At 41.4% G+C, this 16,528-nt stretch overlaps 1 protein-coding gene across 1 annotated transcript in view; it reads left to right on the plus strand.

Annotated features, from left to right (window-relative positions):
* The window catches only part of grik4 (glutamate receptor, ionotropic, kainate 4), a 320,489-nt gene that overhangs the window by 264,224 nt on the left and 39,737 nt on the right, over positions 1-16,528 (plus strand). Inside the window, exons 11-12 of the mRNA XM_039622276.1 lie at positions 1,496-1,648; positions 2,542-2,646. Coding sequence (XP_039478210.1) covers positions 1,496-1,648; positions 2,542-2,646 — 258 coding nt within the window. The remainder of the gene's footprint in view (positions 1-1,495; positions 1,649-2,541; positions 2,647-16,528) is intronic.

The following is a 16,528-nucleotide window of genomic DNA, read 5'->3' on the forward strand; positions in this document are numbered from 1 at the left end:
TTACATCAAATTCAAAGCCAGCTTTACTGTCATTTCTGCAATATGTGCAGGACATACACAGGATCGAAAAACCTGTGACCCTGGGTGTGCAAATAGAAGGAATCAAAACTAAAATAAAATTAGACATTAGAATAAGAGAGCTACAGATACAAAATAAATATGAGGTACATTGTACAAGATACAGTAAAGCCTGCATACAATGATTGCTGTTTATATAAAAAGTAAGAGGAATCTTAAATGTATATAGATTATTACAGTTCCTTGTACAACAATATAAATGCAGACGAACTGAGGAAACATCAGTATGTGTAGCAACAATATTGTCTTCTGTACACAACTGCAGCACTAAATTCTCCTCCTGTAAAGTAAAGGCTGACAAAAGATTGAATATATTAATAGATATGAGTGCAATACATTCACATTGTCATGTTGACTTAGCAGCCTGGCCTTGGTTCCCACCACAAAGATAAGTCGAACTGAAACAGCATAAACCTGCAGCTGTAATGTCCTCACAGTCTCAAAGAGCCAGTTCACCCCAAACTCAACTTTAATTCTTTATATTTGGCCTGAAGCTGCTGAACCACACCATCCAATCATATCGCTCTGCAGAAGAAGGTGCTTGTAACAGCATGACAAGATAAGCATTGATACATTAATTACATCCCCATCAGGTGATCTGCAATGTTTTTGGAGGGTGGGAGGTTAGGTGTAGACAGTATAATATAATTGTGAAACAACTCACAAAAAAAGGTTTATGCATTGTTTAATTTTTATTTAATTTTATTTTTTGAAAGATGTAAAATTTAGGAGGCAAACCTGGGGTGAACTGTGCCTTTAATGTGCAATTTGCCAAAAGCATTAGTCAATTCAAGGCTGTGTAATGCATCAGAGTTGTGCTGTTTAATGGCTGTTTAGTTCTGTTTGGCCTCCCAGATTTACTACGCAGCACCATCCCCCTCAGCCTTCTATCAGTATCAGTTTAATCTGTAGTTCCATTACACAGATGTACAGCACCGAGGCTTGGGTTTTTACCGAGAATCTAATGCAAAGCAGCGTGCATTTTAATAAAATGTACATAGCAGGATGCTGTGGCGGTGACTTCGAGGCTGTTTGTACAGAGGAGATGAGAGGAAAAGCTGCTTCTCCCACTGTTTTTTGGCCCCGACTGAGAGAGGCAGGCAGTAATTGGAATGGTCAGGGTGTGCCAGCTTCATTGGGGATAAGAGCAGGAAGGACAGAGTCTCTCCGAGAGATGGAGGGAGAGAGAGATGATTTTCAACGCTGTCAGCAGATCAGAGTCTTTCTAATGATCTAATGGAATAATCTTGCTGCCACACGAGGGATGGGTTAACCCCTCGCTAACCACTAACCGCTGATATGTTACGCTTGTAGTTTGTGTGCTTTGGGTTTTTGCAGCTTCGTGTGTGTGTGTGTGTGTGTGTGTCTGTGTGTATGCATAATACATTCACCTGCCTCCTTCCCTCTGCCTCTGCAGCTCTCGTCAGCTTTGCTCTTTGATGCGGTATACGCTGTGGTGGCGGCGGTCCAGGAGTTGAACCGTAGCCAGAACGTCGGAGCCACTCAGCTCTCCTGCAAGTCCTCCAAGATCTGGGAGCACGGCACCAGCCTCATGAATTACCTGAGGATGGTAAGGCTGCTTCTGCTGGACGTGATTAAGATTACAAGACTGACCAAGCTTAGCTTCAAGGAATGCTTGAAAATTTTGGAGAAATCTGGATTTTTTTCTTTCCTAGAGTTAGGAAAGGGCATTGGTACAGTCATCAGTCAGCTAGGTGGCTCTGTCCAATAATTTAACAAAATTCATGTACCAGCACCTCTAATATTCACTTTTATCTGCTGTCAGTAAACATATGAAAGTTTTGTAATACATTGAGAAGTACTGCCAAAACTCTAAAGCTCACAAATTTTGTTTCGTCAACTCTTGACAAGCATCAGAAACTCCTGGAAGTCACTGAGGCTGTCCCCAAAAAGTAGCTTGTCCGATAATACTTGTTGAGCTCTTCATTACTGCTTTTCTTATATCTTTCTTTCATGCTAATTGGATATTTTAAAGTCTAGATATTTTTACTGACAGCAGATAACGTCCGTGCTGTCTTCTTCTTTAACGATATGTTCCCTATCGACTAGGTCAGTTTATCTCATCTCTACATTATACTGAGACACAGTGGAGGAGGAGAGATAAAGACGTGCTGTCAGGGAATAAAATGTGTTTTCCTGTTAGGGCGAAATGACTGTAAGTGACTGAAATACTTAAATGTGACACGTGTTCGATATCAGACCGTTTGTCTTTCTCACTCTGAGAAAGAGGGCACAACTAATCGCTCTTCTTTTTTGCCCTAAATTGAAGCTGTTACTGGCTTGTCTCCATATTCTTATTCTAAATATGACAAATAGTGTTCAGGCGGCTCATACAGAGACAGTAGCAATAAAGTAACCTCAAGTCATATTCACAGTAGGTACCGCCGAGAGGGAAGCAGACGGGATATCTTTTAACATGTGTGCCGTCTCTTTGTTGGATAGGTAGAATTGGAAGGTCTAACAGGGCACATTGAATTCAACAGCAAAGGACAGCGGTCTAACTATGCCCTGAGGATCATGCAGAACAGCAAGGACGGCCTAAGGCAGGTAAAGTACCTCCATCACACAGATCTGATGCTGAAATTATCTTTCTTTAGATTAAATAGGTTTAGGTTCAGCTAACACTAGCACTTCCTTGTGGTGGTAAAATGTTCTTGAGATTGGTTAAAAAGATTTATACACAGGTTTCTTATTATTTCTTTAGTGACCCACACAGATTTGCTCTTTAGATATACACTGGCTATAATATAAATGTTATTGCTGAACACAAAGCGCTCCGGCACAGTCCTGTTCCCAGTAGAGCAGTACTTTGGGCAAATGTTTCAGTCGTCTTTATAGCAGTAAGGCAACTGGAGCTGGATCGTGCAGCAGGGAGCTGTGATAACACTTGTTCAGCTGACATCTCTTGGAGCAAACACTCTCCATTATCCTACTTGCAAAAGGTTGAGGTTCCAGAGGACAAAAGTAAATACTAGGCATGCCTCTTTGAAGGTGAAACAATCATATTTTTGTGGGAAATAAATTTAGGTAACCACAGATGTCACCTTTAAAGTCAGCTTTGCTTCTGCTCTTTTTATTATTAGTTTTAGAAACATGGCTATATATATGCTATTACTAATGTCATATGGATCAATTTTTAAAAAAAATTATCTGAAATGTAACAAAATTACCAGTTAACAATATAAACCTGAGGCTAAACGTATCTTTCTTTGTGTATGAATACAAAACCAAGAACTCAAAGCAAAGTTGAAAACCAGCCGAAGTTCTGTTAGCAGTGTTATGTAGGTGTTTGTCTTGGGTGCAGTTCGGATTTCACCATCACACTCTTTTGTGCAGTAAAAATAAACGGAATGACCATATCTCCACTCCTCAAAAGCTGTAGACCACTTGTTATTTTCCTTCTCCCTGCATAGGAACTGAAATCAAGTGAGTACTGCTCTATTTGCTCTATTTGATTGAAATCAAATCAACATTAACTCAAGTGCTGAGGAAGAAAAGAAGCAAAATTTAGGGGGAAAAAAAGCTAGATTTTTTTTATCTATCTATCTATCTATCTATCTATCTATCTATCTATCTATCTATCTATCTTTTCTGTCTGTCCACCTTGCAGATAACGGAAGCACCGTTACAACACACGTAACAACATAACTGTAACTACTGTATTTATCACTAAATTTACAACCGTAATGTGTGACATTACTGAACTACTGAAAAATGTAATGGGATTACAGTAGCACGTTACACCAAACATAGGCTGGGAGTATGTGGAAGTAGCAGAATCCAAAAACCGAGGGAAAACAGTCTCAAATCCAAAGGATAAACTCAAACACTTGGAATTCCAGGAATAAAGTAGGGAAATCACACAGGGAAGACACTAGGAATGACAGAACAGGTGCAAAATATGCAAACTAAAGCTATACAGTAAATACACATGAGGTACCAAGGGAATTGAAAACAGGAGTGAAACTAACCACAGCTGAACACAATTAAGGTAAAAGACAGGAAGTAAAGCTAGAGACAACACATGGTAGACAAAAACTACAAGAAAAATAGAAACTGAAACTAAGAGCTAAAGATCATGTTCATGTAGATAAATGAAAGTATGAAGTATGAAAGTGAACTAAAAATCAAACAGAATACTTAAAGAAAATCAGGGTCCAAGACCCAGAACCATGAAAACAGTGGGCACTGGAAGTGGACAATCTTTTTAAAACAAACTACATACATAAGCAGGTATTTAAGTCCATACTTTACCCTGAGCCACCTAACACAGTCTCGAAAAGTAGTCTCCCTGGGCAATTCAGTGTATGCCTGGGTACATCATTTCATATAGTTTCTAATAGATTAAGGACATTTACAGGGATTACAAAGAATAAAAAGAGTCAGTAATCAAATGTAAGTGATGAAAAGCTTTTAGCAGCGTTGAATATGGTCTGTTAATGAATGGATAACACAGCTTCTGGTGCATTTGAGCTATGTTCTATATCTATTATTCAGGGGTTGAAGATGTTATAGCAGGGCTTTTTGATGCTTCATCTGAAGGATTACCAAATTTGAAAGCATTAGGCCTCAGATCTCTAATATCTGACTTGCAGCAACTGTTTGTTCCTGCAAAGAGGAATTTTTAAAACCCTATAAAGAGGTTTTAGCATAAGTTTCCTTTATAACCAGTCTTGTTATATGGCTCTTAATTTTCTACAGCGTAAGCGCTCTTTTTCTTAATCTATTTGTCAGAAATGGGAAAATGCAGAACACTTCTCCTTTTCTGCCTGCTGACCAATCATATTAAAGTTCACTGTCACTCCCCGGAGTCTAATTTTAAAACCTGTTCAAAAACTTTGGATAGCCATAAATCCTATAATCAAAACTGTCACCCAGTGCATTTCATCTTTGGAAAAAATGTCTGAATATTAAAATAAATTTGAAATTCATAAAATTTGTCTATTTATGTCTGCCCGATAAAGAACCCCTGGCCAAGCGTTTGGTAAAGCAGGGTAAAACAAAAACACTGTTTCAAATTCAAGACTTGCTGGGGGGAAGTTTATTCAAGCAAATTGATAGCCCACTGTACCCTCCCATCCATCAACTCCATCTCCAAATGCCCAGTGGGGCCAAGCCGTCACCAGCATTAAAAAGCTGTGGGTGGTCTCCCAGGTACAAATCTTGGTTATATGTGAGGCAAAAAGGATTCAAAGGCAAACATCATCACACAAGTAGCAAAAGTTTTGAGAATCTGTCTGTTGTCATGTTTGCTTTTATGGTAGCAGCCTGGTAACTTTGGGCTTTAGAATATTTACAAAGATAGCACGTCTCACATGAGACACACAAGTATAGTTTATAGTTTTCTACACTGATGTTTTGCGACAGGCACTGCGGTGTGGTTCATGCAGGAAACTGAGTAATGTGCATAATACAGTTAAAAGGTTGTGACTGTGTATGAAATGGCTTATATATGATAGTGCGTCAAATTTTATACATGCATACAGGGACATGACATTTCCTTTAAACATAAAACGGGTATTTGTATCCATAAACACTTCGGGGCTGGGCAAGAAATACATATACATATGGCATGGTTTGCCAGTGCAAAGGCAAGTGTTCATTTAATAAACAGATCATAAATGTTCACGCATGCATGACCTGTGGATCATATTTTAATGGAAAATGGTTTGTGGCCTGTACTGTAGCTGGAATTCTAAAGCAGGCATATCAAAACAATAAGAAAAAAAAACAATGTCTAAACCAGCTCAGTATTTTTGAAATACAGCAGCAATAATGCTTTTATTCTATTCCTCTTATTGTCTCTTACAGTCTCTCAGTATTATTCAGCCAATGGACTTAAAGTCTATCATCTTCCTTTATTATATATTCCCTATTTTGGATGCCAGGACTCAGTATTTTACATTTCATCTTGACAGCCGATGTCTCCTGTTCCCTTTCTTACCTACAGCATTTTAAGTAGTTGTTGTTACTCTGCTTTGCCACCGATAAGGTAGGGACAGATTTGATAGTACAGAGACGAGACTTCACCGTATTTCACAGCGCTTCAAATCTTTTGACCCTTTTAGTTGAGAAGATCTCCTTGAAAGCGGAGATTGAGTTCCCGTCTGAGTGTGAGGGCAATCTTATCCCAGCAACCCATGAAACAGTCAGACACTGTGACGCTGGCCCATCTGCATTTTTTAACCTTGTCTGTGTTTCCTCATGTCCCCTTTTTTTAGACTGGCACTAGTCCAGTCAAGCAGAAGGATGGATACTATCAAGCCTAATGTGATGATTTCAACCAGAAGCATTATAAAGAAACCCTGCCAGTTATGGTAATGGGAAAAAGCAAGGTGTTAGACGGGGGGGCAAGACGGGGGTGTTGTTTGATTTGTTGAATAACACCTCCCACATGCTTTTGGGTTGGGGCTGCCTCAGCCAGGCAGACACCAGAGGTGCTAGGGCCTTGGCAGAGATAAGCAAGGTGGCCCGCTGCCCACACATACAGTCACACCTACACACGCAGTTTTAGCCGAATATGTACCAGTATGCACATGACAAGTTGATACTTCAGGTCTTTTGTTTTGTTAAAATAGAAAAGCAGCAGCATTGTCTATGATGCCCACACTGTGTCTCACCAATGAATGCACATTAGGGAGAGGTCATTCATTTAAAATGCAACCTGAAAAGAAAAAAGACTGTCTTGCATCAGCCAACGCTTTTGGGAAATAGAGAGCAATGAGGCATAATCTGCACAGCCACCGGCCTCCATTTCTCTACCCTGCTTCCTCCGTCTTTCCTTACCCAGTAGCACCCATCGCACCCCCAGTCCTGTGGCTGCACTGAAGATCCCCAAACATGTGATCATCAGTTCCTTAGGGGTACAACACTCTACAGCCAATCACTGTCACAAATTGAATTTCTCTGGCAGGCATTTCACACATTAGAACAGTTTGCTGCTGCTATCTATCTATCTATCTATCTGTCTGTCTGTCTGTCTGTCTACCTACCTGTTGCCCTTGTTGTCCCAGTTGCTTCCATACGAATTAAGATAGCAAGTTGCAGCAGGGTCGTGCCAATCAAGTGCACTCAATTAACTGATCATCAGTAAGCACCTCTGTGTTTGTTGGTGTGGCGCATTCAGGTTTGTGTTAGCAATCTTGTGGACATCCCTGCAAATTCACCCTTGGGTTAGACTATGCAGTGTTCAGAGAAACAGCAAAAAACCCAAGAGTCATTTCAGAATTTACAGACCTCCAGGGCTGCCAGGAGAAAAGTGTCTTCGCCCTACAAAATTTCATCTGGAGAAAGCATAAGACTACTGAAAAAATGTCCTTTGGACAAATGAGACCAAAGTAGAGATGTTTAGACATAATACACAGAGCCACAAACACAGGGTATCAGCACACACACCTCAGATCAGCTGGCAGTCATGTAGCCATAGTGATGGAGGGGTGGTGATTTGGGGGGGGGGGGTTTCTTGCAGCCACAGGACCTGAGGGCCTTGCAGTCTGTATACCAAAGCATTCTAGAGTCAAATATGACATCTGTCTGACAACTAAATGGGGTCATGCAACAGGACACCAGCAAATCTACAACAGAAAAGAATCTATGTGCCACAATGGTCCAGTCCAGGCAGTAACCTGATTGAAATGCTACGGTGGGACCTTAAGAGAGCTGTGCATAATCAAATGCCTGCAAACGGCAATGATGTGAGACGCTTTCCATTACGTTCGATCGTTTTCCATTACAGTTGAGTACCACCTCAACGTGGGTGGGGCCATTATAGCAAGGCAGCCTGAATGTCCCATGACATCATTTGCATATGACAGCATGTGACACAAACACAACACAACAACGGAGGACATCGAGGCAATGGTTTTACCTGCTGCTAAGCTTATGGTAAACATCTGCACCGTGTCGTTGGATTGCAGTGTTGGTTTGTGTGTAGCTATTTCCCCTCATTGCTGGGTTTCAAAAATGGTGGGTTTGACTTTTGTGAAGAAGTCGCTCTCATGTTTCCTGGACAACTAGGTACTAAAAAAGTACCCGGTACCAGGTACCTGCACTGATTGGAAAACCCTAAAAATCAAACAGAGTCAAGTACAGTCAAGCTGAGTAGGTGCTGTTGGAAAAGAGGCTTAAGTTAGTGCTCAGGCGAAAACTTTTTCAGATGAGTGTGCATCTGCACATCTATCTTTACGTCTTCATCATTTCATCGGCCTGTTTACCGATCAGTTTGCCTAGTCACTAAACTGGGTTTGTTTTCTGAATTATTTTATAACCTAATGATAAATGATAAACTATCAGCTCTGACTCGAATGGTAATCAGTGTTTGTGCTGGAGCACATGATTAATATGATTTGGAGAAACTCATCAAGCTTTATTTTTACATCAAATACTCTACCCATGCGTCAGACCTCCACATCTGTAGCAGTGAATGACAATGAGGCTGTGCTCATTCTTTCTTTGTCTTCTAAAAGACAAAATAAAAGCAACTTATACAATAATATTTGCATCAACTTTGGGCTTTAATTAGTATTAGTCAAACTCCAGAGGGTGAATATAATTTCAAATTTTTACACTTTATTAGTACTTTATTTTCAAACCTTAAGTCAGAGAACTAGATAGTTTTCTTTTTGCTTCTTTAGCAACTTTGACCGAATGAGTTTGATTCGAGCTAAGAAGCGTTCCACCCAGAGCGCGTTAACTGTACAAGTTTAATTTTATCACATTTTGGTCATTTCTGAAAACTTGAAATCATTTCACATGACAGTTCAGTTAACCTACCCTATTTCCAGAATATGATGCGGCTGCCTCGTGCAATAATATTTGTTGTTGAGTCTTGGCAGGCAAAGTAAATTTCCCAGCTGCTCCTGCGCCGGCAGCCAGGTGGGCCAGCGATGATGGTGAAGTTGGCATGACTTTGTCCGTGTTCTGGCCGAGGCACCAACACTAATGCTCAGAGGAGGTGAGAGAGGCAGGTGAGGGGAGAGAGGGGAGGAAAAATGAGCGATGAGGGTAGCGGCTGACAGGCAGAAAGTAAATGAGACAGAAAGGGCGCGCAAGAGAAAAATAGGACAGAAAGAAAAGAGGCAAAGACAAAGCTGTAAAATCAGAAACGGTAAAATTATAATCTGCACAGAAAATAACAGCCGGGGCTCTGTGTTTTTTTCATTCCTGTTCTACCAGACCTAATATTAAAGGCAATGACAATGACCTCCACCCATATTTCTGACTGAAATGACTAATCATTTTATTTTAAGACTCAGGGTAATCCTGTTCCACAGTGGGTCTTGTGTAATGAGCTAGATGAAGAAGTACAGCACAAAGAACTCCTTGGCTTGCATTTTAACGTGAACATGTTTCTGGGGGAGTACTCTCCAGATGGTGTGAACACCGGGGTTACTCTGTAAAACACTATCAATCTGGATATATACAAATAGATAATGCGACTCAACCTGTTCTTTTGAATGCCGGCTGCTTTCTTCTCTCTCCAGGAGCATCAAATGATGACACTGTTTCCTGCCGGAGTGGATTACAGCAGTTTGCTGTTTGGAGGATCAGTTCCCATTTTTTTATGATACTGGGCTACAGCAGCTGTAGGACCTCTGACTGATCTAGCAACCACCAGCCAGTGTGCCTGCGTGTCTTCATCTGCATGCATTCCTTTTTTATTCATACTTGTGTGTTTGTGTGTTTTTGTGAGAGCTTATGTGAAAGCATTGATGGGGTTGGTCCCATCCCCTGCTGCCCGCTTTCCTGGCTCTGTACACAATCATACACAACAAGCCCACCATCATTTATGGTGGTTTAGCGGGGGCACAAACCCTTTCCAAAACAAACACACTGCAGACTTGCCAGCCAACCACACCGCAGCACAGAACCAAAGTGACTCTACGGTCCAGCCTCTCCCTCTCTCCAGCTCCCCCTGGCCTCTGTGGACTGGCCCTCATTTTCTGCATGGAGCTCAATGACAGCAGCACGCTGGTTAATTGGAGGAAGCTGTAAAATGAGTAATTATTGCAGTTTGGATTAGGCAAGCTGTTGCCTGTTACTGCTAGGCTCTGTTGTGTGAGAGCATGTGAGAATGCAGAAGAGGGTGCTATAAAAGCTGCACAAGCCTTTCGGTGTCATGCGTATTTGTATGTGTTTGTACATGCGACATGCACATGGTGAGCTGCAAACTCTCCTGGTGACTTCTTGGAAGGAAGAATATTGCTAATTAAGCTTTTTAATGGAGGCTTTAAATCACTTCTTTAGCGTCTTTAGCCACCTGAGGGGTGGACGGAGGAAAGGGAGGAAGAAATGGAAACCGTTGAGGTGGTGGCTGAAGGAGACTGTGAAGCTGGAAGTCAGTTATGAGAAGGTTAGACCTGGACACGCTGGCCATGAGTGGGAAAGACCAAAGGCTAACTGCAGCATGACTTAAGGCAAATTGTTCTCATTATTGAGTCCAAAGCTGCTTGGCACAGTTTGCGTGCAAGAACAGATTTGACTTTGACAGTTATACACGGGTGTGTGTGTTTTCGTTTAAAAGGCTTCCAAGGTTGATGTGTATTGGTATTTGAGCTGAGCGGAAACTGCCTCAGCTTTTCAAAGGTCAAAGAACAACAAAAGAATTTGAAGCGCTCTGTTAGTGACTGAAACTCTCCTTTGTTTTCATGACTCATACCATAAACATAACTTGAAAACGTGTTGAGAAATTGAGTTCTTTCCTTTCATTGTTAAAACTGATGGGATAGAAACGGGCGGTGCTGTGGTGCTGTGGTTAGTAACCGTCACCTCACACCAACAAGATCGTGGAGTGGAGTTTACATGTTCTCCCTCTGTCTGTGTGGGTTATCACTGGGTCCTCTTAACTTCCTCCCACAGTACAAAGACACGCATGTTAAGTTAATTGGTGATTCTAAATAAACCATGGTTATCTTAATGTGTTGGCGCCAACCTGTCCAGGGTGTGCCCCACCTTTACCACCCTGAATTGAATAAATAGAAGAAAATGTATGGATGGTAACAGAAACACCCCCAGCCCAAGCATCTGCACAAGCTGGTAACCCCGATTAACTTCCCCAACTCATGCCTTTCTAATCGGGGCAGATTACTTATGATTGGGCAAAAGGAGTGATGTGAACGATTCAAATGTATGGAACTAATTTCTTTTTTGCGTTGGCACAACAGTCAGATTTATTTAGATTATTTTGCCTCATTTCTCACAGTTTCATGTGTGGCAGCCACTATTCAAGCCATTTGTTTTGCTGATGTAAATAAACAGTCCTCGGTTGCTGTGCGCCTTCCTTTATCTTGGATATTGATTTTCTTTTTTTTATCTTTTTGTTTTTTTGGTTCTTCATCCCGCCGAACATATAGTGAATCTTTGCGAGATCATCAATAAACTGTTAAATCATCCAGACCAGCCTCCGTAGACCCTTTCCAATTTCCTGTATTATCATTCGAACATTTACAGCCAGATTGCTTTTTTAATAAACTATAGTCCCCGTGTGTCCTTGTGTCAAGGTCTTTAGAGATGGAGCGAGGCAACGGAAGTGATGAAGTAAGAGGAGGCCCTTTTTATCCTCATCTGCTTCCCTTTATCTGAGGGGAATGCTGAGTGCCTGGAATACCCTGACGCATAAAGGCACATGCTTTCACTCTCTCGGACACACACACACGTACTGAGTGGGCACCACTTCAATTTGCATGGAGCTATTTGAGCTGTGTTATTTACACAAAAACCTCCCCCCGTTAAAGGGTGGATGTGCTCGTACAATTTCTTTCCGTTTTCTATTGGATTTATTTATTTTCTGTCAGCACTGCTCCTGCGTTTATTATGGCAATCTGCTTTTTACCTCCCCTCCCCTTTTCTTTGCTCCCAACCCATCTCTCAGAACACTATTACTCTAGCTGCCCCCGCTGCTGCAGATGCAGATGTACTCAATTCAATTTCCATCCACTGCTGCAATGTGAGGGAAAGGGACAGGTACGGGGGAGAGAGGATGGGGGAGGGGGCTGACAGATTCAAGACTGCCTCCACCCTTTTTTTTTCCTTTCCTTGAAGGACATTATCATAGGGGCCTGGTGTAGCTCAGCACACCATGACGTGGCTTGGATCTCTTTTTCTGCCTCAGGCTCCAGCAGAGATGAGTACATCTTAACCAGGTCTGATAGACATACATGGTCTAAATACACAAGGACCGCTGCTAGAGCTGCTGCCACTAAGGTTAGAGTATGTTTACAAAGTGAGGCAGCCCTCTGATCTCCTGCAGCTGTGCGACTCAAGCATGTGTGTGTCCACATAAGAGGGAACGCTCATATCTTATTTTGTAGCCGCACGTTTACACCAAGTCTAGCTGTTTTAATAGAGTAAAGGACCTCAAAATGTTCTCTTTAAACAAGTGTTCTGGTGCTGTATATTTCCTGGCCTCCAAATCGACTTTTGCTTCTGGGTCTTTATTAGGCTCAGAACCTGATCTGACAGGTATGTCAAACTCCTTTTACATCGTTGGCCACGTACAACCCACTTTGATGTCAAGTGGGTCGGACCAAAGAAACTCCCCTTTCTTTTAACTACGTGTTAACTACCCATTGTAAAAAGATGAGTTTTCTATTGTAGATAGTTTTAGTTTTACTTTAATTATTATTCCCTTGCTTTGGTGTAGTATGAGCCATGGGGGAGGTCTTATCAGTAGGAAAAGTTATAAAACTTCCAAAGTTTATGCCCTCCTTCACATTTTACAATGCCATCCAATGAGTCGGATTGGAGTGTTTTTGCTAGGCCGATTCTGGTCCCCCGGGCCTTGTGTTTGACACCCCTGTGATAGAGGCAAAACATTCTTCAAAATCCATAAATAACCTGTGAAATTTCAAATCCACGAGAATGGCTCTCCAGACAGGGACAAATATGGCAGCAAAGCAAGTATGTGGTCTTCGTTTGAGCTAAAGCTGCTATTTGCCAGCAGGGGAAAACACATTGTTGTGGTATAAATCTCACTTTCTTTGCCAGTATGCAATGCAGCTGCATTATTTCACTGTAAAGTAAAATTGGCCCTGAAATGTTGCCGAGTATCTCTGAGGAGTGGCTCCAAGATCCTGCTGGAAGGACTTTTCTTAAATGTATCTTACTATATGTGTTGCAAACTATATCCTAGTATCAGCATTCACAAGCAACGCAGGACCAAGTATTTGTTCTTAGCATCAAACTGCTATAGCTGGGTGTGTGTGTGTGTGTGTAGTTTTTTAAACATCCTGTTGTTCGTTTCATTGTTTTTTTGAGGGGATTTTTGTGAAGACTCAAAGTATACGTTATTTTTTCCCCCCAGGACATTTAGATGTTTAAATCCTCCTTGTCAAACTTTAAATTAAATTTGTGATTTTTAGCAAACACTTTCTTTTTTATCACTTCCTCAAGCAAACTTTTGCATGCTTTCTTCATTTTTTTTTAACAATCAGTCCTCCCCAGAGTAGCTCCTTCTTTTTTCTGTTGCTTTAATCTCACCAGCGTTAGTGATGCTCTCTGATCAGCGTGCACTGACTTTTATTTTTTATCATACCACCATGTAAACTTAGAGGAAAGGTTTGGAAAAACCTTTTAGTGTAGGGGGAGAAAAAAGTGCCCTGGTGTAGGAACCTGTTACATAAAGTTTAGTTACAGTAGAAAAGCTACATGGCCTCTTGCTAATGTCACTAATGCTCAGTCACAAAACTGTGGATTGGTTTACGAGCGGCTTTGTCCCCTCTAGTTTATTGCGCACAAAGCTGTCTCTGTTATGAGCGCTGCACACAGTCCTGGAGGTCAGAGAAGCTATGAATTCTAAGAGAAAACTACTTGTCTGCTAGCAAGTCTTTTTCTTATTACATTTCTCCTCATTTCATTTTCATTTAATTTTCTCGAGTGTGGATGAATACTAATCGCAAGTCACAAATGTAATTTAATGTATCACTTTTGAAGTGTGATTAGAACGTCTGGCCTAACATGAATGGGTTCGTGCTGATCTGTGCACCGAGCGCGTGCGCAGACTGTATAAAACTACAAAACTAACTCTATCTGACGTGCTTATTTCTTTCTTTCGCACTCACACGCACACACGCAAGGATGTAGCACACTTGGAGACTGTGTCGGATTCACGATACAGCTGTTGATTTAAATGCCTGGGACAGGGGAAAGCTAGGCAGCATTGTTTACAAGTCACATTTGTTGTCTTTTGACATATTCTCCCTCTGGACATTTTTTCTTTTCCCTTTTTTTTTTTTTTGGCCAAGATTCATCGGAAACCTTGAAGGAATTCTTCAGCCTCTCAAAGATAAGATTTAAAACAGCTGCACCCACCCCCTGAGTGCAAGAAACAAGTTCCAGGCACATTTGGTGACACCAGTCAAACCATGCATTCTGAATCGTAAGCAATCAAATGCAAAATCAGTGCAATCCTCCTGAATCTTCTCAAAATGTTCTTCCCCGTGCTGAATCAGTGACTGCATATTGAAATTCATATTGAATTTGTGGAAGAAGAGACTCACACACCGGCATCCTTTTTGTGTGTCTCTCGTTCTATCCTTTGTTTGGTCTCTGGGAGACGTACAGCAGTCCCCTTTCCTCTTTTGTTTTTCTCAGTTTGCACTTTGCAGGCTGGAGATGGGGAATAGATCAAAAGCAGAATGGATGAGCTGTTTTGCAAGATCCCCAGTCTTAACGGATTTCAAGGCTGGGTGAGGCTGTGTATGTGTTGCTTGGCTGGGTGTGAGTGAGTGAGTGAGTGTGTGTGTGTGTGTGTGTGTGTGTGTGTGTGTGTGTGTAATATGCATGTACATGCAAATTTATGTCTATGTGCCTGAGTGCCTCTGTGCCTATGTGCCGACAAGTTTGCCGCTGTGTCTTAGTTTTTATCAGTCTACCCAGCGCACCCTTGAATTCCTACCCAGAATCTCGATATACTCTAATGTAGGTGCAGAACAACCAAAGATGCTTTGTAACTGTATAGGTATTGTTTCATTTGTTCTCTCTCCCGGGCATTCTCTGCTCTCCAGACAATCTCGGTGAATTCTTCAAAGCAGTCCCATTTGATATCATACTCACATTCTACGTGATCGCTGTGCTTTTTTTTTTTTTTTTTTTTTAGTGTTTTGTAACTTTTTGTAAAAGTCAGTATAACATTGACATTTGCTCTACTGTACCTATTTACAGTATATGCTTCCTTTAGACTTATTTCAGCGAGTAACCCTAAAAATATCTCTATGAATCTATGTGAAAAAGAAAGTTTCCACAAGACTGTGAAAACTAAGCACACCCCATGGTTCAATAGCTTGTAGAACCACCTTTAGTAGCAAAGACTTGAAGTAAGTAAGGGATAAATAAGGGTATACAGAAGTGGGTTTAATGCCTGCAAGGTACCCAGGTCCCGTGGCTGCTGCAAAACAATAGTAAATGGCCTGTATTTGTATAGTGCTTTATTTAGTCCCTAAGGACCCCAAAGCGCTTTACACCTTCAGTCATCCACCCATTCACACACACATTCACACACTGGTGATGGCAAGCTACATTGCAGCCACAGTTGCCCTGGGGCGCACTGACACAGAGGCCCTCTGACCACCACCAGTAGGCAACGGGTGAAGTATCTTGCCCAAGGACACAACGACCGAGACTGTCCGAGCCGGGGCTCGAACCGGCAACCTTCCGATTACAAGACGAACTGCCAACTCTTGAGCCATGATCGCCCCAAAACAAGACAAAGACCGAATCATCAAGTTGTGTTTGGTTACTGCCAGAAAAGTCCACTTTGGTTTCATCTATCCAAAGTGGACTTTGTTCAAGAAGTGTTGTGGTTTGTTCAGACGCAGCCTTGTAGATCTAAGCTGTGCTGCCATTTCGTATTATGGCAACCCTTCTAAACAAGCCAAGGTTGTTCAGTCATTTTCTAATTGAAACTTCTAATGAACTCCCACATTTAACATGCTGACTGAGCACTGTAGAGTCAGTAGCTCTTGGGGTTTTTTGTAGTTTTTCGGAGCTTTGCACCGTCTGACCTTGGATTGAATTTGCTGGGATGGGTGCTCGTGGTAAGATTTTGGCATGGTGTTAACACACACCTGAATGCTCCAGACTGGCAAACTGTCAAAACATCTGCTTTTGCTCACACTTTCTGATGATCGATCACATAAGTGTTAAAGTGATTATCATCACTTACCATCTTAAATACTATGGAACTACTAAGGGTGTACTGATTTTTTCACAGGACTGTATATATGACACAAAAATGAAAGAAATATATCTAACAATACAGTCGCTCCTTCTGTCAAGCTTCTCACTTCCACTCCTCCGTGCTTCACCTCAGAAAAACCTAAGTCACAACCTCAACTATAAATGTGTTTAATCATTTATGCTTCAACTTATTAAGATATATTTCAAAAATGTGCTATGTTCACCTCATAAAAAATGCAGGACATAAAAACATTGC

The sequence above is a fragment of the Oreochromis aureus genome, linkage group 14 (genome assembly GCF_013358895.1).
Source record: "Oreochromis aureus strain Israel breed Guangdong linkage group 14, ZZ_aureus, whole genome shotgun sequence".
Classification (NCBI taxonomy): Eukaryota; Metazoa; Chordata; class Actinopteri; order Cichliformes; family Cichlidae; genus Oreochromis; species Oreochromis aureus.